Source organism: Erpetoichthys calabaricus, chromosome 12 (genome assembly GCF_900747795.2).
Source record: "Erpetoichthys calabaricus chromosome 12, fErpCal1.3, whole genome shotgun sequence".
NCBI classification, from domain to species: domain Eukaryota; kingdom Metazoa; phylum Chordata; class Cladistia; order Polypteriformes; family Polypteridae; genus Erpetoichthys; species Erpetoichthys calabaricus.
Window position 1 is genome coordinate 135018279 of NC_041405.2, and position 25918 is coordinate 135044196.

At 36.8% G+C, this 25918-nt stretch overlaps 1 protein-coding gene across 9 annotated transcripts in view; it reads left to right on the forward strand.

The window, feature by feature from the left end:
- The window catches only part of LOC114662690 (unconventional myosin-IXb), a 99545-nt gene extending 78138 nt beyond the window's left edge, over positions 1 to 21407 (forward strand). For 4 of the 9 annotated variants that reach the window (XM_028816309.2, XM_051935097.1, XM_051935096.1 and 1 more), the window contains 18 exons: positions 4451 to 4609; positions 4984 to 5102; positions 5546 to 5679; positions 8121 to 8293; positions 8530 to 8637; positions 8764 to 8931; positions 9121 to 9162; positions 9346 to 9457; positions 9555 to 9628; positions 10164 to 10350; positions 10430 to 10558; positions 11030 to 11135; positions 11229 to 11360; positions 11503 to 11626; positions 17598 to 17642; positions 18242 to 18354; positions 18541 to 18668; positions 20480 to 21407. In XM_028816309.2, coding sequence (XP_028672142.2) covers positions 4451 to 4609; positions 4984 to 5102; positions 5546 to 5679; positions 8121 to 8293; positions 8530 to 8637; positions 8764 to 8931; positions 9121 to 9162; positions 9346 to 9457; positions 9555 to 9628; positions 10164 to 10350; positions 10430 to 10558; positions 11030 to 11135; positions 11229 to 11360; positions 11503 to 11626; positions 17598 to 17642; positions 18242 to 18354; positions 18541 to 18668; positions 20480 to 20889 — 2463 coding nt within the window. In that variant the 3' untranslated portion in view covers positions 20890 to 21407. Of the gene's footprint in view, positions 1 to 4450; positions 4610 to 4983; positions 5103 to 5545; positions 5680 to 8120; positions 8294 to 8529; positions 8638 to 8763; positions 8932 to 9120; positions 9163 to 9345; positions 9458 to 9554; positions 9629 to 10163; positions 10351 to 10429; positions 10559 to 11029; positions 11136 to 11228; positions 11361 to 11502; positions 11627 to 17597; positions 17643 to 18241; positions 18355 to 18540; positions 18681 to 20479 lie in introns of all 9 variants that reach the window. The other 5 variants (XM_051935099.1, XM_051935102.1, XM_051935095.1 and 2 more) reach the window with 4 other exon arrangements.
- Positions 21408 to 25918: the final 4511 nt, after the last annotated feature.

Below are 25918 nucleotides of genomic sequence, written 5' to 3' on the forward strand. Positions count from 1 at the left end.
TCTAAGAACACTTTTGTCTGCCCCTGCTTTTAAATCTATTCTGTGTTAAGATCAAAGATTTTACTAATGTCTATTATTAATGATTGCCCCCAATTATTTGTAGTGCGCTACCATGTCCATGATCTCCCTTTTAATTAATGTTGATATACTAAAAATCTTCAACTATATCTTTGGTCTTAAAAGATATTTAGCTGTAAAAAGAAGAACACCACTGAGCAAACTTATCAACAACAGATCCATGGCTGTCCTTATCTTGTGGAAGACTCCCAATGATGGAGTCATCTGCAAGTTCTGGATATGGATGCCCTTTTCTGAACTCCTTCAGTCATGTTTAGTTAAAAAGCTGAAATCTGTTTGGATGGTATATCTAGTGCAGTAGGTATCTGCTAAGAAAAGACATTTTTATGTGTCAATATTTTGGGGGTAAGACCCCCTCGCAAAAGCAGGAACACGAAATTCACAAAAACACTTTTACTTTATTTTTATCAATTTTTATTGATATTGTGCTATTGTGTATGCTCTGTGCTGAGCTGTCATGGGGCCTTATGCAAACTCAGGATGCAGCAGAAGTAATTGACAGGCCACAGGTAAAGCTTATCTCACCAACAGGGTGGGCAGATGGCGGAAAATGGGCAGTGTCCTGGATAGGTAAAGAGACAAGATCACATTGTGAAATGGAAAGAGAAAGTTTGGCAAGGACGATGCAAAGCTCTATGGTTAGCAAGCGCTGTTTTTTACTCTTGACGACTAGCACTCTTAGATGTGTACCAGTTATCATCTTGGTTCATTGAACTCTGTCAACCTCCAGCCCCTGGTCCCAGTGCTAAAAACTATAAGGATACTGTTCTCTCCTTGTGTATTTATTTAACTCTTAGTATTAGTGAGTGTATTTAACTGAGTCTTATTACCTGTTTTAACACTGAATACAGAGAATGTATCAGTATTACTTATTAGTTAAGAAAATACATTTAGTCCTTCATGAAGTAAATAACGTCCATCCCCAGCATGAGCCCCAGGTGAGCATTGGCCGATGCACCACCAGATCACACTGTTTCAAAATATCTTCATCAAATAACTGAACTAAAACCAAATAGATGCTTTAGTCATCGATTTCTTTTGTTGCATTGCATGCAGCACACTCTTACCTGTTTGACTATGTGAATGAAAAGCATTGGGACACTATTCAGCATATTTGCTTCTTCCATTACACCCATTGCCGCTGCAATAATCATGGTCTCCTAGTGACCATAACCTTGGCAGAATAAATTTATCCCTCCACACATGCAGGATTAAATGTATATGAGTATAACATATGTTCAATTCTTTTGAGTCAATTATACACTGCACATGATAACCCCTTCCTGGCTAGATATTACCAGAAAACCAGATGATGCACTTGCATCATGATATGCTGACAGCAGCAATAATTTATTTTATTTTAAACACATATCACTACTTAGATGCTTATCGACACTTGTGTGTACTCCTGGAATTTTTCAAGCTGCTGCTTGCTTCATGGAGAGTCCATAATTGTACTTGACTCCCTTTGCTGCAGAACAGGGTGAACCCAAGTTGTGCAATCACAATGCTGACAACACCGCCTTTTCAGTACTGTGATCACCAGGATTAAAGCCGGGATTAAAAGCAATATAGAAGTCATTCTTTAAACAGCAGTCATCTCACAGCACCTCACAACCTACAAAATGGAAATGATACCAATTATATTTTCCCTTCAGAAGGCTTCTATGAAAACACTATGAAGAAACTCTTTCAAAACTCCTGAAAAGTGCCTGAAAAACACAGAAAAAAAGCATGAAAATGCTTGCAAATAGCCATTGAAAAGCTTGAAAAACTGTATAAAACGCAGGAAATTTACAGCGCTGGAGTATGTATGGACCCTTAGTTTGATGATAAGAAGTGTGGAAGTTGTGGTTCAATGCACCCAGCTTATTGGGATAGCCACTTGCTTGGATGAATTAATAAGTTATGTAACTAGTCCTTCAGCTTATGAACATTTAGCCATGTACAAATTATAAGCCAAGTCCTATCTGCTTATAAATTTCCTCAAATTTCAGTCACACAGTGGCTTGGTTGCGTTTTTGATATTTCATTAATGCAGGTCACTGAGCATGACTTTAATATTTTTCTGCTATTCTCTATAGCATTGAGATGATTCATATTGTTATTACTGGTGTTCCCAAGTCACAGGTAATACTTGTTCACTGAAGTAGACAAGATGAACCGATCAGTGACAAATCAGGATATAAAACAGTATGATTACATTTCATTTTGCCTTTAAATATATATGCATAAGATGTCTGAAGAAAAAGTGAACATGTTGCTGATATCAGGGTTATTTAAAAGCAGACAATTATATGCTTTGATGCTGGCTGTAGTGAAAATGTAGAGGTAAATGTGGTTCATCTTCTACAAATGGAAAATCTACATATGTAATGAGCACTTATCTAAGGAACTGCAACATGGATAATGATTGCTGGTAGCTGCAACAATGGCATACAGCACTTTGCCTTTTACCAGTGTGTGATAACAATAATGCTGGGTGTTGGAGTGGGAAGAACTGGAATGCAAGCAATGAAAATGTATTGAAGTAAACTAAATGTGTAGTCAACAGAGTATACAGTGAAAAATAAGAAAACTGTTCTTTATTTGGCATCCCCCACATGCTGTTAAATCCTTAAATGACAAAATGAGGGTGTTTTTCACCTCACAAGGGCAAAGCTTAAAAGACACATTTCTGTCTCTGTACACCTATAACCACAGTATATATCAAAAATCTTTGCCCTTGGGTTGCTTACAAATGAGCAGGCTTACAGATATGTCCCAGATGTTTCAGAATCTGTTTTGTTTCATTGAATTCATTCACACTAATATGTAGGAATACTGTAGGACAAAAATTATTTAAAAATATGGAAATAAAGGCGTCCTAAAATAATTTAAACATTTACATAAAGAAATAAGCAACAAAATTGATATATTTTTAGAGACATTTTAATTATTCATATTCATATACTAGTTTGTTATTCACATTTCAAAATACCTTTCTATTGATTTGATTCCAAGATATACCTCCATACCCTAAAGCCAAAAAATACTAGGCATTAAGTTACTACAGTATTAGAACAATTTGCCTTCTAGTCCTGCCATTAAAAGTAAGCAAGGCCAGGACTTGGCAGAAATCCTTATTCATTTGTCTGGTAGTGTATACAGAGTAGCTTGGCCAAAATCATAGAAATTACACTTTGTATTGTTAAATTTTGGTTAAGCATCAGCCACTGCGATTAGATTCCTACACGTTGCTGCATTCTCTAGAGCCTCAACGTTGCTGATCCCTGAACCGTGACTACTAGATAATTTTTTGTTGTAATAATATAATTTATGGACACAGTTTTGCAAGTAACATATATTGTATGGGTATCATTAGCATATAGCTTTCCCACCCCAAAACCCCTGCCAAAGGTGTGAAAAATCTCACTTACTTAAAGGATAAGTTCTATATTTTTTCAGTCAAAGTTACTGCTTCATAAGCCAAGTATGTATGCATTTGCCAGGCGAAGGTGTGTTAGGAAGTAATTTTTTAATATGTAGAAAGTACCATACCAAATACATCCATTTTTAAAGCCAAGACAGTTGTCAAGTATCGATCTGTGTCTTCCGTGTTTCCGATGCATGTTTGTGACAATAAAAGTGATCTAAAATTAATAATTTTATCACATACTCTTGATGCTATTTTTCTCATGGTAAGGATATGTTTTCTATTTGTGTGTGTGAGTTTTCACATAAATATGGAAGTCAATCGGAACAAAACCAACCTTGTGCCATGAAAAGTGATTTGGTCTTTGAGAGGAAACCACACGCATGAGGAGGTGAAAGGTGGTTGCTTTGGAAGACTAAGTGCAGAGCTATCATGCACAACTGGTTTAATGTCATTATATTGGTGTGTTTTGTTCAAAAATAACATACTGTATAAATTTTTACAATGTGTGTGTAATCGCAAGATGTACATCAATACTCAAAAAGTGTCTTAGCTTGAAAAATAGATGTATTTAGTAAGTTTTTAAGCTGTACCTTCATGCCCCATAGACTACAATGTAAAGCACAATGTGTGGCCAATGTATTTAATTTATAGATGAAATGCTTAACTTTAGTGCACAATTTTGTGTGGCAAATGCACATGTACCATGTTTGTGAAGAATTACCTTTGGTTTGAAAAATACTGAACTTTTAAGTTCAAACCATTTCCCTGGTGAAAAAAAAGAGTAGCTGTTTTGAGTCTGTTTGCTTTAACCTTTGCTTGCATTGTCAATGCTGTCTAGTTTGCACTTTGAACAAACTATTTTCTGACACTCATAAGGTGATGACTGTTATTTTGTGTATTGGGATATTCTACAATGTAAAATATTACTCCCTGATCCCCCGCTCCTCCCTTCAGGCCCTAGGCACACATCGCAAGCGGAGGCTAGCTCACATTCGCAGTGAGCTGGTGCACAGAGACTTGGATATGGAAGAAACTGAGTACTGGCCTTCTCCCCTTCCACTTCTCACCCCTGATTTACCTGCCACCTATTTACTTCCCAGCCCCAGCATGCAGGTACAAGAGGAGCCCATGTGAGGCAGCGCAGCTTTGGTGTCTTTAAAGTTGTGTGTTTGTCAAATTTGATAGCTGTTGAGAAGGTGGCTGGCACTCTCAAGCTATACTTAAGATTCTTCTGTAAGTAGAGTGGAGCTCATCACTGTATGTATAACCTAAAGATCCTTTCCTGACAATTTTGAAGTTGACAGCTGTTAACATGGTGTATTGTCATATTCAGCATGGCCAAGGGTTGGCTATGAGTTCTTCAGAGACTTGGTGTTGGGATACTAACTGGTGTTTGCCATATTAACTTTTGGGCCTTCTGATCTACAGCTGTAGAGCTGAACTCTTTGCTATCTCTTTTTTAGAATCTGTTTATTGTAACTTTTCAGATTCCCTCAGGAAGTATTGCTGATGGAGCAATGCCCTCCATCCCAAAGAAAAAGAGGGATGAAAACGAACAGAGACCAACAACTCCCCAGCATCCTAATCCATTTCCACCAGACACCAAGTATGTTTACTCCAACTTGTGCAGCTTCATGTTCATTGTATGTCTTACTGTGACCACTAGAATGCTTGTTAAAGTTGTATTTATAGTTCTGAAGTGTAATTATTACTGCAGTGATATCTATATTGTCTGATGTGGGATGCTGATATTATTGCAGGGGAGGAGGATAGCAAGCAATGGGAAGTAGTGGGTGGTACGCTGAACTGAAAAGTGAAATGTATGAATTTCATGAGGAAGCAGTAATTGTCATGACCTTACAGGTTAAAGAAGCTGAGCTGATTAATCTTTTTTGTGTCACAAAAATTAGTGTTTTAAAACTAGAACTGACTAATATTATTTTTGTGGCTGCCATAAACATGACTATGACTCTGTAAATGGTGATAAGAAAATCCTGTCCATAGCTGCAGAAAATAATTAGAGCATCTGCTCAATTACTTGGATTACAGGACCGGTTTTTTTCGCAAGATACTAAAGAAGGACAAGCGAACACCCAGAGATGCTCTGCAGACTCCTGAGGAGCCAGAGATGACTTTCTCTCAAATAGTGGCAGAGTGTGTAGCCTCGAAAACTACAGTTGAAGGTTAAAATTAATAAACACTTACAATAATATATTGGTCTCTAAGAGTTTCCTCCAGTTAATTTGCCTTTTCACTTTCTGGTATAATTTTTTTCATCACTGTTTACTCAATCTAACTAACATCTTAATCTTGTTTTCTGTTTGTTTATCTATCTATCTATCTATCTATCTATCTATCTATCTATCTATCTATCTATCTATCTATCAGTGGTGTGAAAAACTATTTGCCCCCTTCCTGATTGCTTATTCTTTTGCATGTTTGTCACACAAAATGTTTCTGATCATCAAACACATTTAACCATTAGTCAAATATAACACAAGTAAACACAAAATGCAGTTTGTAAATGGTGGTTTTTGTTATTTAGGGAGAAAAAAAAATCCAAACCTACATGGCCCTGTGTGAAAAAGTAATTGCCCCCTGAACCTAATAACTGGTTGGGCCACCCTTAGCAGCAATAACTGCAATCAAGCGTTTGCGATAACTTGCATTGAGTCTTTTACAACGCTCTGGAGGAATTTTGGCCCACTCATCTTTGCAAAATTGTTGTAATTCAGCTTTATTTGAGGGTTTTCTAGCATGAACCGCCTTTTTAAGGCCATGCCATAGCATCTCAATTGGATTCAGGTCAGGACTTTGACTAGGCCACTCCAAAGTCTTCATTTTGTTTTTCTTCAGCCATTCAGAGGTGGATTTGCTGGTGTGTTTTGGGTCATTGTCCTGTTGCAGCACCCAAGATCGCTTCAGCTTGAGTTGACGAACAGATGGCCGGACATTCTCCTTCAGGATTTTTTGGTAGACAGTAGAATTCATGGTTCCATCTATCACAACAAGCCTTCCAGGTCCTGAAGCAGCAAAACAACCCCAGACCATCACACTACCACCACCATATTTTACTGTTGGTATGATGTTCTTTTTCTGAAATGCTGTGTTCCTTTTACGCCAGATGTAACGGGACATTTGCCTTCCAAAAAGTTCAACTTTTGACTCATCGGTCCACAAGGTATTTTCCCAAAAGTCTTGGCAATCATTGAGATGTTTCTTAGCAAAATTGAGACGAGCCCTAATGTTCTTTTTGCTTAACAGTGGTTTGCGTCTTGGAAATCTGCCATGCAGGCCGTTTTTGCCCAGTCTCTTTCTTATGGTGGAGTCGTGAACACTGACCTTAATTGAGGCAAGTGAGGCCTGCAGTTCTTTAGACGTTGTCCTGGGGTCTTTTGTGACCTCTCGGATGAGTCGTCTCTGCGCTCTTGGGGTAATTTTGGTCGGCCGGCCACTCCTGGGAAGGTTCACCACTGTTCCATGTTTTTGCCATTTGTGGATAATGGCTCTCACTGTGGTTCGCTGGAGTCCCAAAGCTTTAGAAATGGCTTTATAACCTTTACCAGACTGATAGATCTCAATTACTTCTGTTCTCATTTGTTCCTGAATTTCTTAGGATCTTGGCATGATGTCTAGCTTTTGAGGTGCTTTTGGTCTACTTCTCTGTGTCAGGCAGCTCCTATTTAAGTGATTTCTTGATTGAAACAGGTGTGGCAGTAATCAGGCCTGGGGGTGGCTACGGAAATTGAACTCAGGTGTGATACACCACAGTTAGGTTATTTTTTAACAAGGGGGCAATTACTTTTTCACACAGGGCCATGTGGGTTTGGATTTTTTTTCTCCCTAAATAATAAACACCATCATTTAAAAACTGCATTTTGTGTTTACTTGTGTTATATTTGACTAATGGTTAAATGTGTTTGATGATCAGAAACATTTTGTGTGACAAACATGCAAAAGAATAAGAAATCAGGATGGGGGCAAATAGATAGATAAATACAGTGGTGTGAAAAACTATCTATCTATCTATCTATCTATCTATCTATCTATCTATCTATCTATCTATCTATCTATCTATCTATCTATCTATCTATCTATCTATCTATCATATAGTGCCTTATCTATCTATCTGTCTATCCATCCATCCAGGGTAGCATGTCAATGTCTTCATTTGACTGTTTTTTTTTTTTTTTTTTTCTTCTTAAATGCTCCAAATCCATACATCCATAATAGGTCTGTTCCCTTGCTGTCTAATGAGAGGTCATATGCACTTCTTGAAAGCCAATCTTATCAATCCCATCCTTTATCCTACCAAAAGTACAATTTTCATTTTGCATAGCCCACTGCAGTTCTAGACTATCCATTTTCTTTTGCCTGGTGACGCTAATTTTTCATTGTGTTACAGTGACCTCTAGTGGGCAAAATATTCACAGTAGGGAAATAACTTACCCTGCTTAATTTACTAAACAATTTTGTCCTGTTTTTTTTTTTTTTTTTTTTTTTAATGATTTCTACTCGTGGTCAACATATTCCACAGTAGGGAAATATCTTACCCTGCTTAATTTACTGAACCATTTTTTCCTGTTTTTTTTTTTTTTTTTTTATGATTTCTACTCTCAACCAGGACCCCAACATCAGCAACCTCGTCCACATCCTGGAGAATCTGCCACTCTGAAACTGAGGCGGAATTGCAGCATTAAGATAAGCAATGTGTCAGAACAGTGGGGTGATTCAAAGCTTTGTGAGATCTCTAACAGCAATGAGTTGAAAGAACTTGATGAGTTTCTGGGCAACCAGGTGAGGTGTGGTAAAATTGAGAGTTGGCAGTCCATTGCACTGTCATCCTTTTAGGAAGATGGCTTTACTTATACTTGTACAGACCTGCCTTTTTTTAAAAAAAAAAAAAAAAAAAAAAACTATGCTGAGGTGAAGAGCACTGCTGTTATGTATGGTGTTAGATATCTAGCATTTCTGCTTTAGGATCAGTTGTGGAAGCACTGCCCTGTCCTTAGCACCTGTGTGTTGTGTTCTAGGTAAATGACTTGCGTTCTCGAGGAATAAAGCTGTCTGAAGTTGAAAATATTTTCATCACAGCAACTGTGCAGTTCCGTGAAACTCTCAAGAGCATATACTCTGTACAAGTAAGAAATTCTTGTCTTTTGATGGATCTTTCAAGGGCCTCGGGTTGGAAGAACACCTTGAGTATTATGTCTGGGCATACTGTGACTGCTGTCTGGCCGATTTAAATCTGTTTATTTTTGTTTCAGAAACAGAGCTTATCCTACAAGGAACTTTTGAAGATCTATAAGAAAAAAGTTGTCCGTTTAGCTGGAGAGAAGCAAAAAACCGAGGTTCAACTGGTAACCAACCTATTCCAGTCGGTGCTGGATGGATTCATTCGTAGAGAAGTTAAGAAAGGAGAAGTAGATCCCAAAGTATGTTACATTTACAATCTGTGATAGTATTGACTACAAAATGACCCTATAGATCTATAAATGTACTATTTTCATTTATTTCATTTATTTGATTGAATGTTGCCACTCAGGATCCTATGAAGGATTAGTTTGAAGACCCTCATAACTGTGTACAATATTGTTTTTAACTAACTAGACTTTCCCTTTCAGTCCACGAAAGCTGAGAAAAGGAGAAGAAAGAAGGAAAAGTCTGTAAGTATGAGTTCACATTAGACTTGTCTTAATAATAATGTTGCAATATAAGATCAACATATGCTATTTTCATTATTGTTTACACTATTGTATATGTCAAGAGAAACAAGTAGAGTATTTATTGAAGAGCAATACATTTGAGATGGATCATTCAGACTTTATTGTGATGTTGTATTTTTTTAGCTGGAAACATACATGGGCCACACGTTAATCAGCTACCAAGTAAGCATTGTACAGTCCTGTGAATGGTGTACATCATACATATGGGTCATGGAAAAAGCACTGATGTGCAGATGTAAGTATTTATTGCACTAAAACCAGGAGGCAAGAGCAATTGTTGAAAATAAGAACACAATTAAACAACCTTTTTTAACTACTTGATTTATTCACAGCATGCAAGATGGCATTTCACAAAAAATGCAAATGCAAGATTCAGAGTGAGTGTCCAGTAGGCTGCAGAAGAAAGGTTAGTATTAGGATATGAATGTTGAGTATTTAACCAAAAACATCTAAGGTGGTTGTGTGCTAAAAAGTAATATAAACAAGCTTTTTATTTTTGTTTCGCATAAAAACAGAATGATTTGCTAATTACTCGTTCTCAGTTACAAAGTTCACCCTCCAGAAAGTACTCCTAACCAACAAGAATCCAACTTCATATTCCCATCTTCTCTAAATTACTGTATACAAGTGTTTTTTCTCCACAAAATATTGGAACTCTTTCCATGAAAACAAACATCTGTTAAACAGTTTCCTGTATATGCCTTCAATAGTTAATCTCATGCAAATTAGTATATAAGGAGTAAAAAAGAAGCTTGACTTTACTTCTAAACCTGAATCAGCTTTCTTCCTGGAAAACAAGCAGAGACTATCATTTATCTCAGAGAATTAAAAGCACCCTCCTCCACTTGCAGTTTACGCAGCTTGTATGTGTTCTGTGAACTCACTGATTCTGCTGTTAATGCCTTTGCTTAAATGTAGTTGTATTATCTTAAACTTTTCAGGGTGAACCAGAGTCACACCACTTTGGTATTTCCATCTGCTCCCTCACCAGTGACAAGAACCCTGTTCCTGTAGTCATGCAGGTTCTACTAGAGTATGTAGAGATCCATGGGCTTTACACTGAAGGCATCTACCGAAAGTCTGGCACTACAAACCGCATGAAGGAACTGCAAATACTTCTGGAGTCAGGTTGGTGTCCTGAAGACCACCCTTGACTCTACCCTATTTCTAATCACAAATTAAGTACTGTATTACTGTTTTTCAATAGATCCCACCAAAGTCAACTTGGAAGGCTTCCCTATTCATGCTATTGCAGGCGTTTTGAAGAAATGGCTGCGTGACCTGCCAGAGCCCCTGATGACCTTTGCACTTTACAATGACTTTCTTCATGCTGTTGGTAAGATTCCCATCCCAGATTGTAATTTTCAGCAAAGTTTACAGTGATTGACTGTACTTCTTAAATAAAATTAACTCTGGTTTAGTTGGGTACAAATTTAAATATGTCCAATGTCTGCAAATTTTAATGAACAATTTCTGTTTGCTTGCTAAATTTAACTGTTAAGAAATAAATATAAAAGCTAATGTGTATTGTGCAAAAGACTGATCACCCTGTCAGAAGAAATAAATATAAAACCTAATGTGTATTGTCCAAAAGACTGATCACCCTGTAATATCACTTTGTAATATCCTTAGCAGAAATCAGTTTCCAAGCATTTCTTGTAGCTAGTCTTTCCAGTCTTGCTTTAGCTGTTTGTTTTCATTCTTTTTTGTAAACTGCATGTAGCAATTTGAACAGAGGTCTCCAAACTTTACATAGAAGTATGTATGTGTCTGTCCCATCAAAGAATCCATGCTTCCATTTCCACAGATCTGCCAGAGAAGCAGGAACAGGTTCAGACCATCTACAGAACTCTGGGCCAGCTACCCCCTGCCCACTACAGTACCCTAGAGAGGCTGGTTTTTCACTTGGTCAGGTAAGTGGTCAGTAAGAAGACAGCTTTTCATCACTTTCTAATGTATTTGTACCAGTAACAGCTTTCTGTTGTCATCTGATCCTAAACTTATAGAGTGGCCAAGTTTGAAGAATCAAATCGCATGTCACCAAATGCCCTGGCCATTGTCTTTGCACCATGTATTCTTCGCTGCCCAGATAATGAAGACCCCCTGATGAGCATGAAAGATATTGCCAAGACAACCATGTAAGGTTTCTTTTTCTTTATATACATCATAGTTTTATGTGTGTATGCATATATGTACATGTATAAAATTATATGTAATTTCATGATTGTTTTTACCAAGAAGTGAGCAGGAAGTTTCACCGAGTCTGACTTATGGTTACAGGTGTGTGGAAATGATTATAAATGAACAAATAAGAATATATAACCAGAAGATTGAAGAGATCGAGCAGCTGGAGTTTGCAGAGACTCTTGCCGTCAACCAGCTCAGATTGAAAAGGCAGAATACGGTAATTCATTATTTGGGAGTTGCTGTGTGCTTATGTTAATTATAAGGCAGGAGCCAAACAATTGGTGAAAAGAATGTGCATTTATTTAGGAGTAAGGAAACTGGAAATATGTAACTGGTAGTGTGTGCTAAGAGAGAAAGATGTGGTACACATGCTGGCTGCATCACAGCTAAGAGAGCCATATCTGCATCTAGCTGATGGAGATCTTCTTTAGTTAGGAAGTAGAACTGATAGCTCAAATTCCAGCAACCCATGTTCACATCTGAAGGAGGGCCAACACTGGGAAATAACTGTCATGCTTGGAGAGCCAGGTGGCCCACATTTTTGTAGGTGTGAAATGTGATGTTTTTGGCTAGAGGTCTGAAAAGAATTGTCTTTTTAAAGATTAAAAATGGGTGCTAGAAGCATTTTTGGCTCATACGACTTAATAGGATCTCACTGAAGAAGTCAGTCCCACCTAATCTCAAAGGTGTTTTTGTAGTACTGAGACAGTGGGAGAGGTAGGGTCCTTTCTGAAAGCACTGGATGCAATCTATGAACAAGGCCTGAGCAGGATGCCTTTTTTAACAGTTTTGTGGAATATTCTGTGAAATCTAAACAGGTGTTAATGCGCCGCATTGTTACTTTTATAACTCTTTGTTAACATTAAATTGTGTATCAGTCATGAACATTACATCAAAAAGGGAAAAATTTGTATTCTACAATTTCACTAGTTCATTATGATCTGGAATATAAAAGCAGAAATTGTAGATTTTTTTTCCAGGAGGCAGTGTCTTATTTAAAGATCTTGCATGTGTTAAGGTTTTTTTTACTTCATTGCACCATACCCCTCTCCCCAACTAAAATGTAATAGTCTAAATGCGTTGGTGTTAGTTTGTGTCCAGTTTTTGATAGTAATATGCCTGACATTAATTTTTACACAGATCACACTGTAGAGTAGCTCTGTCGTTTTTGGTCAGTAGACTTAAACTCTGCATTATTAAAATTGTATCCATTAGCATCAAGTGAAATTTTTAATAATAGAATGAGGAGTTACTGTCTTTTATTCTTCAGTGTACTTTATTTGACATATTTTGTTATCTTATTGCCTTACCTGAAACATTTATTAAGGAAAATTACAATTCTACTGTATATTATTAGATAAAAAGCTAAGAAAGAAAGAACTCAACAGTTAAACAAACAAAAAAAGGTTTAATAATAGAATTCCATATTTAAATTGCATGTTTAAAATGAATGACAAAAGGTACTGGAGGTGATGTTATAAGCAACTTGCAGACAATTCTTTGATAGTGATAAAATTGAGAATGTAATTGCTTGTATCACTTTATAGTGTTTCATAACCAGGTCCTAATAATGAAAAAGCTTCCCCGCATCCAAAGTCGGTATAGAAATTATGGATGTTCTCTAGATTTTGTTCAAATAAGAAAAAATAATAAAAATGTGTAATTTTATTAATCCATTATACAGTAATCCCTCCTCCATCGCGGGGGTTGCGTTCCAGAGCCACCCGCGAAATAAGAAAATCCACGAAGTAGAAACCATATGTTTATATGGTTATTTTTATATTGTCATGCTTGGGTCACAGATTTGCGCAGAAACACAGGAGGTTGTAGAGAGACAGGAACGTTATTCAAACACTGCAAACAAACATTTGTCTCTTTTTCAAAAGTTTAAACTGTGCTCAATGACAAGACAGAGATGACAGTTCCGTCTCACAATTAAAAGAATGCAAACATATCTTCCTCTTCAAAGGAGTGCCCGTCAGGAGCATATAAAGTCACAGAGATAGAGAAAAGCAAACAAATCAATAGGGCGAAGCACCCGCGGCACATAGCTGTTGAAGGCGGCAGCTCACACCCCCTCGTCAGGAGCAGACAAAGAGAGAGAGAGAGAGAGACAGAGTTTGTTTTTCAAGCAAAAATCAATACGTGCCCTTCGAGCTTTTAAGTATGCGAAGCACCAGTGCAGCATGTCGTTTCAGGAAGCAGCTGCACAAAAGATAGCAACGTGAAGATAATCTTTCAGCATTTTTAGACGAGCGTCCGTATCGTCTAGGTGTGCGAACAGCCCCCCTGCTCAATCCCCCTACGTCAGGATCAGAGAAAGTCAGCGCAAGAGAGACAGAGAAAAGTAAGTTGGGTAGCTTCTCTGCCAATAGCGTCCCTTGTATGAAATCAACTGGGCAAACCAACTGAGGAAGCATGTACCAGAAATTAAGACCTATTGTCCGCAGAAATCCGCGAACCAGCAAAAAATCCGCGATATATATTTAAATATGCTTACATATAAAATCCGCGATGGAGTGAAGCCGCGAAAGGCGAAGCGCGATATAGCGAGGGATTACTGTATATGCAATCAGATCTATTGCTGTCTGTGGGAAGCAAATTTGTTTTATTGATTATGCTAAATGTGTAATAAAAACTAAAATTTTCATTAGTTTAAAAAATGTTAATTCTTTGAAATAAACTTTTGAGATCTACTGAAATATTCTACTTTTTAAAGCATATGAATAGGACTAATTTTATCAGTATCAAAGCAGGGAATTTATATTGTCATATGAGACAAAATACATGAGTTTATTATTGAAAGACTGTTCCACCTATAGGTTTTGAATTGCACCAACAGTGGACACCAAAGTCTATACACAGCTATTGAAATTTGTTGATTTAAAGACTGAAAACATAACAAATAAGGTTACACCTTTTTTTCACCTTTAATGAATATTGTAACTAATAAAATGTAAGTAAAACTGGTGTTTCTCATGGGTAAAATACCCAAATAGATACCATTGTTTTGTTTTTTTTTTTTAAGTTTATTAGCTTGAATAAATGAATGTAAGTTTGTTTTATGCTTTAGGATAGGGTAGAACTTCAGTTCAGGTGCCTTAGCCAAAAGCACTGATTATGCAAAATATATTCTTAAATTTAGAATGTACACACCAGCATAAAGCTGAATACTTTAAGTTATTGTGCAATTTTAAGTTTTCATGCTCTTGTTTAATTATACACATTAAGAGATTGTCAGGTCTAGAATGTCCAGTAATATTTCAACTAGATCAGGGTGGGTCATATTTAATATTTCTGTTTGTTTATGGCCAGCATGAATGTATGCAATAAATGTGCAGCAGTGCAAGTGTAAACTATTTCCAGGGTTCTTTGATTCAGTACCATTTAACATGGAAGATCTGATCTGAATCCAGTATAGTGTAATGAACCTACTGACTGGGCTGGGAATCAAACCCAAGTCCCTGGGTCGGAGCAGCAAAACCTATTGTGCCATCCTTTTTTTGTATTTGCAAATAAACACAGTTTTTCAAAAGGATTATATACACAGGTTTTAGGACTAAACTTGTCTTTTCCAGGACCTTTTTTAATATTGTTAAAATATTATTTATCATCAATCTTTCTTTTTATGTATAGGAGACTGTTTAAAGGTGCTTTTAATATTTAAGTAAAATGTTTAGTATTTTCTTTTTCCAGAATTATTCAATAAGCTCAATGCATTGTGAAACCTTGCATTCTACAACTCACTGAATCAGTTAATTTGGACTTCTTTGGTCAGTAACACTGCTGATAGTTGTACAATGTTAGATAAGTGGTGCAAGTCAGCTGGAAAAGTTAATGTCAAGGTTAGAAGATATCTACCTAGATATGCAAGATGGTAAATAAACATGTTTTTAAAAGTCTAAAATGAAAAATTGCATTTGCCACAGTCATTTTTTGTTATTAGATTCTAAGTTAATCTGCCTGAAGAGTTGTGATATTGTTCTCAACTATGTATGGTTCCTTGAAATTGCAGTCCAAATAAGTAAATCAGATCGTGATTATTTTAAAGCTTTTGTCAAACATTTAATGCAAAGTTATACTTGAAAACTGAACTAAATTTTATTATCTTAATGAACATAGCTTATTTAATGTAATAATATGTGCATTTTCCAGATATAAATGATTTTCTTCTGTCACTCATTTTTAAAAATGCTTTACAAAGTCCATTACTTGATTTGTGTAACTTACAATGTTAAATCTTTGTATTTATTATATGCCACAAACTGAAGTGCCTCTTGCTGATAACAATTTAACATGGTGAAAAATTTTGGAGTGTTTCATTGATCGTTCAGCCAACCACACACACACAAAGTTGTTTGGTACAGAGAGAATAGTGGATTGTGTAATTACGGATTTGTAAGTTCTTTTTTGCATTAGCTTGGGGTAGGTGACACTTGGGTGCCATAGATAACCCCACAATCATCCCAAGTTAGCTATATTTTATGTTTTTGTTATCTGTTTCACAGTGTGCCTTTTGCAACCCTATTTGGAGGCGCTTGCTTGCCTTTTAGTGAGAATTTTTCTTTCTTCATGGCCCTTGCCCCAGTCCCATTGTATATTTGTCTTTTGATAGCTTATTAGAGATCTGAAACCGTGAGACAAAGAGTAACAGATATTAGAAACTTAAGTCAGAAAATGTACACCTTCCACACATTTCAAGTGCATTCGGGGACTTAGTTAACTGATTTGAAAGTTGGAGCAGTTTATATGTTTTTATTAATCAAAAGATTTAACTAGTTGTTTAAATATTTTTGTAAAGGTGAGTCATATTCAAAAAGAACAGCAATAATTGAATGCTTACAATAGTGTTAGTAGACTGTGCTAAATACATACCTTTTAACAGTACTGTAAAATATCATGCAGTTGGAAGCTTTGATTAAGTTCTGCTGTTAGTTGTGGTGGAGGGTAAATGACTAACTGGAGTTCATATTTCTTAAATATAACATTTTTGAAAGCAGTAGCCAATGAAGAGTTAAAATCTTAACTCAACTCTCTCAAGATAAAATTGTTGGCTGCATTGGCTCATGGTGGACAGCAGGTCTGGAGCTTTGCTGATAAATTAGTATCCGAGAAATGTTGAATAATTATAATGTGCAGATAATTTGTTGTAATTGACATTTATATTTCATTTTCGGGGCTTTTCTGAACCTTTAAAATTGAATAATATGTCTTTTGTAGAGTTTTGTGGCATGGAGAAAATGTGTCTGACAAGTTTTTCACTTAAAAACAATTATAAACTTTTAAATAAGTCTCTATATCCTGTTATTTTCAGTACCATCTTGTTTTTCCAATGGTTGCTATCATTTTGAGGGTTTTGTGACACTCATTACCATGTCAACACATTCCAACATGCATTGGAGCAATGTGATGCCATCATCAGTGTGGCTAAATAAAACTCACCCCTTGCACTTCAGGGTTGCAGTCAGGTTGGCCAGTGGTTTCAAGATCAGTCCTGGGGACCCCTATGTTTTTATTGCAGCCAGTTTCACCATAAGTTCATTGTTTTACCTGATCCCCTTATTTACTTATCAGACCTAAAAACATTTCCAAGGAATTCATAAATATATGCTTTATTACAAGTTTAAATATTCAGGTTTCTTTTGCCATTTTCTTTTCTAATGTACTCTTTTTCTGTAGGGTTTGCCCCACATTGTATCCATATGATCGTAATTAGCAATTGACAATGCAGACACAGTGTACAAACAACATTGAATCCTAAAGCAGAGCAATTGTTTCAGTGCCATTTTCTCTTGTCTGCTCATTAAGAAATATTTCTTTAGCATTTTGCATTTGTCAGCATTTGGATACAAGTAAGTTGTGAAGGGAGTGAACTCTATAGAACAGGGTGTATTAAAAAGAAAATGGCAATGCATTTCTTTTAGTAAAAATACAAATATTTCAACATTTCTAAGAATACAAGAAGGAAAAGGACAAGTCGTTAAACAATGAGATCAATTAAAAGTAACAGTGATCCAGTGATTGGTGAAGTTGGTTGGAATGAAAAACCCGCATGTCCCCCAGGACTAAATTTGGGAGCCACTGATTTAGACTTTTCAGGGTTGGTCAGGACTGCACTTGTTTCTGGCTATCAAATGTCCCAGGTTCACACTGGGTTTGTTGAAATGTGGTTTTCCTTTTGTCTCCAGCCCTGGCTTTTAAAACTTGGGTACTTTCTTCCTTCTGGAGAGGTGGTATGTACTTTGGCCTTTTCTGCATGTTTATAATTCATGTTTCACATTCCACTTGCATGATAAGCTGAAATGCTTCTAGATTTCATTCCTGCATGCTATAATACTTGGTACTATCATGTCTTCTTTGATAGTTTAGCACCTAGTCACAAACTTGCAGTGACCAAGTGCTGTACAGTTTAAACACGTCTGTTCAGTCCATGGATGATGCATGTTGGTCTTGCGTATTCCCCCACCCAACATAACCATTCCATGTAATTCAGGACCTTATTATATGCATGCAGTTTTTTTTACATAATTCCTTTCCTTGCCCTGCACCTTAATAAGTCCAGATTGTTGGATAGCTCATGCCAGCTATATGAGAGAGGCAATATTACTTATTTTTCACTGTGTCATTCAAAGTCTTGGGTTAAATTATGTTCCCTGTGCCACCTCCATAATGCTGTAATCCAGCTGTTCCTGTTTTTTGTTTACACGCGTTCTGTGCTTCCCCAGTCAGTGGCAGTTGTCCCACATTCTTTGTGTGGTACTTTATAAGAAAAGGCTTGTTTCCATGTGCCCATTTTGTTGTGAATTAAAAATCTTTTGTCTTGCCTTTACAGATCACTGTGAAGCGAACATTGGATGAAACCATGTCTGAAGACTATGAGCCCACTGATTCTGATATTGAAGCTGATACTTTGATCGAGCGCATCCGGTCCATTAAACAAGAGAAGTGAGTTTACTGCAACTGTCCAAATGGATTCTGGTATTGGCCTTCTGTAGAAGGCATGAGTGAAAGAGTTGTGTGGATTTGGAAACCTTGGAGTGTGACCAAGTGTTGGGTTATATATTTAAGTCTGAAAGTATCTTAGAGTGTGTATTTCTCATCCTCTGGCTCGGGGCTCCTTTTCTTCTTTAGAGAAGAAATTACTTACGGACTCCCAGAGCTGGACCACCCTGGGTCAGACCAGGAAAATGTTGATTCTGAGGCATCCGCTAGTACAGAGAGTCTTTTGGAAGAGCGCCCAAGCAACTCGGACACGGAAGGTCAGTATTAAGGTACAGTTATCACTTTTTTCTTCTCTAAAAAAAAAAATTGGTTATGTTACATAATTGTATCTTTTTGAAAACTGCTTTTAGATTTCAAAAATAAGTTTCTACATGCTAAGAAGCTTTTCTATTTGACATGCATTTCCTTGAGGTGAGGAGGAATGTGCCTTATGGCTCTTTTGTTGGGACTACTTCTTGCTCCCAACCCATCTGGGTCACAGTAAAATGTTTCTGAAACTTCATATGCCTGTTTTATAAAGAGTTATTATGCTGTTGACAGTGAATACAGAATATTAGGCATTACTGAAAATGTCTGAGATCAAAACTGTTAGGTTGATGTCAGGTAAAACATCTAAGAGTGGATCTCACTCCTTAGAATGACAAATGTTATTGAACATAAACATATGGTAATTTGATGGCATCCTTAGCCTCTGACCTTATTGTGCCACTTATTGCAACCTGCAACAAAGATAACTAAATAAATATAAAATTCAAAAAGTCAAGGATTTCTTCCGTAGAAGAATTAATAATGCAACTAGTGCAATTTTAGAAATTTTGCACAGACACCTCTAACAATATGGCTTAACAATTGTACCATCTTTGGTCTTGTGAGCATCTCATTTCTTACAGACTTGAATGCAACCAATTCATAAAACCATAAAGTGTTATCCATGAATATTTGTTTAAGTTACAGTAAAGGGAGTGGTTGGAAATTGTAACCCTTTGTAGCAGGGGTCTTTTGCTTTAAATTTTAACAGATGTATAGATGATAATGCTGTGGCCAACTTTGTGTAGCTTGTATCTTTTCAGAGGCTAGTCTCTGAAAAAATTTTTCTAGAAAATAAGTTTTCATCAGAATCTTTTTTTCTTTTTTTTTCCTTCTAGCTTCAAATTTTGTTTTTTTACAGAACTACTTGAACAAAGACAGGTCTCATTTTTATGATTACCTGCTCTCATGCAGAAGCTCACGTTTTGCTGTTGAGAGTTGGTAAATTGGTCCAGGACCTCAGAAGCCTGCTTTTTGTCAGTTACTGCTCTTATTTTGATTTAGTAGCCTTTTTACTATGGCTCTTGAATTGTGCAGAGGATTGAACGTATTTAAATCAAGTGGGTCCTGTTTTCTTTCACTTTATATTTGCTGCCACCTGCTAGAATACTCAACAGGTCAACAAATCGGTCGGGTATCCAGAGACTGGCTTCAGAAATAAAGCTTGCAATGCACATTGAATACAATTTTCCCTAGGAAACTGGTACATATCTTTGAACTACATGAATTTTAATTGAATTCCTGGACACACCTTGTTATGAATTCCATTCAATGTACTGCATAGTTCAACTCATACGTCTTACCATCAGAGCTCTTTGCTCTGTCTGCTGACTTAGGATTTACCTTAAAAAACACTTCCTCTTGTAACTCTTATGATAACTTAAAATGTATGATGTTCTTTATTATTTAGGATCATAAAGTCAGTCTGCTCTTAACATACATTGGTGTTAACTATTGAAGTGGTAAACTTCTTACACTCTCACTAAGATTGTTGGTTTCACAAGTATCATCTTTACAGTGTTTTATGAAGCATTCAAGGATATTGCATGCATCCCAGTTTTTGTTTTTGCGGTGTGCATCTAAAATAATAACTCATACCTGTGTATATCCAGATATATTTTAATGGATTATTGTAGTGAATGTTCTTTGTTAGAATGCTTCATATCTGATAAATAATCCATTGCCAAGAACCTCTGCTTTTACTGGTACTTTGCTATCTAGCGACATTTCCTCCTAATTAATTTTGTTTCTATCTTTCTAGGATCTTTGAAGAAGGCCTTGTCCCAGCTGTCCTCCAAGAACTCCAGGCCACAATTTGTGCATTCAGATTCGAGCCTCCACTATGCCACGGTACGAAGTCAGTATGGCTCAATTAAGGTGCCCAGCCGCAACCCCATCATGCCAACATCAAATATCAAGCTGCCCCCTGGTATGCAGAAGCAGGTCAGCACTGAGCTGCTGCCTGAGAGGAAACTGAAGATACTACAGCTGGTAAAGCTGCGTGAGCAACCAGCGCGACGTAAAGACAGCATCCATTCTGTATACATAATGCCTGGTGTAGAGCCGATCCTACTGCCACCCAGCGTGGGTGACTGCAATTCTAGTGACAAATTCAAGAGACGTTTCTCCAACCCGGATATACCTTACATTGATGAACAAGGCGAGGCCTGAACAGAACTGCTTTCTTTCCAGACTGCACTCTGTTTCACAAAGCACTTTCAGTATGTCGCTTACTGCCACCTCATAGATTCGAGGGACCAGTGGCAATGTGCCTTATTTTTTTTTTTTTTTTTTTTAATCTCCTTGATTGTTTTTAGTGTTATTTTTATTATTATTATTTTTTTTTTTAATATGAGATTTAAAGTTGCTACTCCCATGATGTAGATTTGACTTCTGGTCTTGGAGCAGCACTGTTCATTTGACTGAGACCTTTGGCTTCATATGCTGCTTATTCCTAAATATGGCTCCTGCTCCCCCTACACTGTGAGAACACTTGACAGTTTCTCTTCTGTTATGGTCTTGCCCAGCCAATCCCGCATTTCTTCTAATGGAAATTTTTTCCCAGTCTTATTTGTTTTTGCTATGCTTGGAGCCATGGAGTAACTTGACCTTTACCTGCAATATTTATTTGTTAACTTTATACTTTTTTTTAATAGCACAGAATAAATAAAAATACTAAAACATTCCAATTCTGGTTTTAAAATGCTTGGCAACCACTGAACAATGTGCTTTTAAACCAATCAGAATAGAGAGAGAGAATCCCATGGGGCCAAGGCACTGCGATAAAATTTTATAGCTTGTTTATGATATGTTGAGTGATGTTTCAGACTATGTGAAAATGACTCAAATTTTTGCAGTGGGCAGAAAAAAAGTTATTTTGAGCCACATTCCAGTGATATTGAGGAAACAGATTGAAAAAAGCCATTCATAAATCAGGAAGTGTTTTCATCTTCAGGGTCTAACGAATGTTGCTAACCTTCAAATGGAGTTCTGTGTATTATTTTCACTATAACATGCCAGTTTTATCAAAACATTTTCTGCACAAAGAATACACACTGCATGTGTGTATAATATAAAAAATAAATAATGCCTGAATTCTGAAGGGCATACATATTTGCCACCCTTATTTAGAACAAAAAGTGCAATAGAACACAGAGGCAGGGTGCCTTGCAGAAGTATTCAGTCCCTTTAAAAGTCATCACTATTCTTTGAATTTCAAAAGATACATATTGGAGAAACATGTGCATGTATTGTTTGACATCCTAAGTGTTCTAACAGTTTATGTTTAAAGACAAATTAACTTGTCAAAAATATATACACTACAGGTCAAACGTTTTACTACACCTCAGTTTTTCCAGTTTTTCTTCAAATTTAATCAGTTGAAATGGCAACAAATGACCTAAAATGGTGAAAAGGTAAGCTGTAAACTGCTAGAGGTTTAAATGTAAAATTTAGGTTATCAAAAACTGAAAAGGGAAATTTGAGAATATTACAAATGAGCCACCTTCAGGGAACAACAAATAAGTTACAACCTACAGATGTTCTGCAGCAAAGTAAATTAAGCCTTCCAAGTTGAAGCAAACAATTTGTACAGGTGTCCCAACTTCTGAAGATTACTTAAAAAATCCTTTTTCTAAAAGAAGAGTTGTACTGTGTTACTACACCCTCTGAAGTACTACTTGGACAATATTACACTGTAGGAAATTCCAGTGGTAATTGCAAGAAAATGACAACAAAAGAAATGAAACGGAGCATTATTACCCTTAGAAGTATGGGCCTTTCATTTAGAGAAATTGCATTAAAAAAAATCAAAGTGTCAGTGAGTACTGTGTCGTACACAATCCAAAGGTAATTGGAAACTATAAGAAACTGATAGGAAGAGATCTGACAGACTCAAAGTCACAACCCAATCAGATTCTGTGGGTCACCAGCTTGCATGATAGGTGCCTCGCAGCACAACAGCGTGAAGAACAAGTTAACAGTGGTAGTAAAAAGCAAGTCTGTTTCTACTATGAATAGGAGACTTTGTGCTGCAGGTTTGACTGAGCGAGTGACAGTAAGAAAGCAAGGCTTGCCTGGGCCATTAAACATTGGCTATGGACTACAGTAGACTGGAAGAAAGTCTTATGGACTGAATCAAAATTTTAAACGTTTGAATCATCAGGCAGGGTGTTTGTATGTCTTTGAGTTGGTAAAAGGATGGTCCCACACCAACTGTCAAACATGGAGGAGGAAGTGTGTTGGTCTGGGGTTCTTTTGCTGAAGACTAAGGTGGTGAATTGCACAGAGTGACTGGTATTCTGAATCAGAGGGGATACCACAGCATTTTGTAGCCTCATGCAGTATGTTCTGGTCTACATCTAGTACGTCAGGGGTTCTCCTACAGCAACACAATGACCCAAAACATATGGTACCTCCAGGCTATGTCAGAACTATGTTAAAAGAAAAGAACAAGAAGGCACACTTCAGAACATGGAGTGGCCCGCACAGTCTCCAGACTTGAACATTATTGACTTAGTTTGGGATGAATTGGACCGAAGAGTCAAAAGAAAGCAAATGCAACATATTTGTGGGAACTTTTGCCACCGTGTTGGGAAGATCTTTCTGTCCAATATTTGATTTCCCTTATAGAAAGAATGCCACATCTGTGTTTGGCTGTTATATCAACAAAAGGTGGCTACTTTGATTAATCAAAAAGTTGAATAACAACTGTGCGTATTTACTTATTTAACCACCTATTGATGTATGTATTTATTTAAAGAGCTTCTGTTAAAAGACTAATTTCCCTCTGGGGACAAAGGAAATTTATCTGTGTAAAGATTTTTAGACTCTCCACATCTGCCTTATTGATGTACAGTGGTGTGTGCTGCTCACTCCTTATCCATGGATCTACAGTCATCTCCTTTGTTTTGCCAGCATTCAATGATAAATTGTACTGGCACCATGTTAGCAGATTTTCTATCTCCTCAAGTGTAGGCAGTTTCACCTCTCTCAGTAATCAGTCCAAAAACTGTGCTATCCATGGGAAATTTGATGATACTGGTGGTATTCTGGAAGTAACAACACTCAGCTTAACAGAGGGTGGTCCCTGTATTTAAAATCTGTATGTTGAAAGTACAGTTCTGAAATCAAACTACCTGAGGGGTCTGTCTGTTAGAAAGTCTAGAACCCAATTACAGATATAATACCTAGCATCCTGACATTACTATTGTTCTTAATGAGTGAGAGAACTACATGCATGGCAATACTGACCGCATCCTCTGTTGGCTTATTTGCTTGGCATTTGAACTGAAGAACTTCTAGAGTGACTGGTATATGAGTCAAGTTCAGAACACAACAAAATTGGCAAACAGGAGGAGGCCATTCATTCCATCAAAAAGCGCTATATAAATGTAATGAATTATTATTAATTATTATAATATTATCAAGGTTGTTCGTTTAGTTAATAACTATGCTGTCCTAATATCTCATCCAGATACTTAATGGTTATCAAGGTTTCTGTTTCATTTACATGGCTTAGTAGTTTGTTCCAGATTCCCACAACTCTGGCTCAGTGCTAAATGCACATCCTTGTGTAAAGAAGCACTTTCTGGCTCAGTGCTAAATGCACATCCCCATAATTTCCAGCTTGTTGGATTTACTTTACCAATGCCTTTGAGAATTTTGCAGTCTCCACCTCTTGAGACTGAAAAAGTTTAATTCCTTGAGTGGGTGAGAGTAGCACATGTCTAAGTCCTGGGATGCACTTGGTTGTTGTTCTTTACACAGCTTCAAGTGCTGCTGTGTCTTTCTTGTGTGGTGACCAGAACTGCACACATTACACCAGATGTGTTCTCAGTAGTGCATTGTATAGTCTGAATATAACATCCCTTGATCAATATGTTTTATGAAATTTGTTTTATTTTTTTATTTGCCCCTTTGATTGCTTTGGCACAGTGCTTAGATGATAAAAATGTGTTGACATAAGCCTCTGTATCCATTTCAGAGGTTACTTCCTTTAGGTCAGTGTCTCACAACATGTATTTCTAATTGACATTCCTATTGTCCAGTTGTAGCACATTACACTTTTCTACATTAAACTGGATAGGACTGGCGAGCTTTGTTTGGCTGAATGGCCTGTTCCCGTCTAAAACATTCTTAAGTTCTAAACTGCAATTTCCAAGTTTTTGCACAGTTCTGACTCTTCTCTGGGTCTTTCTGAATTGTTTTTGTCATCTAATCGGTGCCCGTCATTCCTCCAATTTTGGTATTTGTGAATTTCTCAGATTTACAAACAATACCAAAATCTGTGTCATTAATATAAATCAGAAAAAGTAATGACCCAAGAACAAACCAGACCTCTGAGGGACTCCACTGATAACCTCACTCCATGCAGAGCTTTCTCCTCTTATCTGTACTCTTTGTCTCCTGCTGGTTAACCAACTTAAGATACAGTTTTGTAGGTTATCTCTGATGCCTACTGCTGCTAGTTTTAGTCTAAATAAATTATGTTGTATACTTTTCTTATTTCGGGTATTGCAGCTGCCTGTTCAAAAACAAAAATCTAAGATCGCTTTGGCAAGATCTTCTCATAAACCCGTTCTGGTTATTTAGTATATTATTTTCATAGAAGTGGTTTTCAAACATATTTCTTATTACAGTTACCATAATTTTTCAGGGTACAGAAGAATGACTCATTGATCTGTAATTACCTGGAACCATTTTGTCTTTTTTGAAGACTGGGGTCACGTTTGCAACTTTCCAGTCCTCAGATACTTCTCCATCCTCAAGTGACTGCTTAAGTATGCCCAACTAGTTAGATTTCAGCCCATGTTAGATGGGTAGCACAGCTAATCAATGTAAACCTCAGCATTAACGTTTACAGTGCACTATGCAATGCATATTATCTGATTTATGCCATTTGGTAATAGATTTGTAAAAGCAGTGTCAATGTTTATGATCGCCATCTATTGGAATAACAAATGCAATGCATTTTATCACTGAAAATGTGATGTGTGATCTTTTGGACTGACAGAAACATAGCAACCAGGCTGACACAAACATGGATACTTATCATTTTATTAAGGTAGATAAGGGTTTAAAGGTGTCTTTTATTTCTTTTCGTTTCTTTCAGTAGATCTGGTAAAATCACACCAGGTATGATTGATCTTCAACATACTGTGAACTTGATGCACAGTATGACTGTTCTGTTTTAACATCT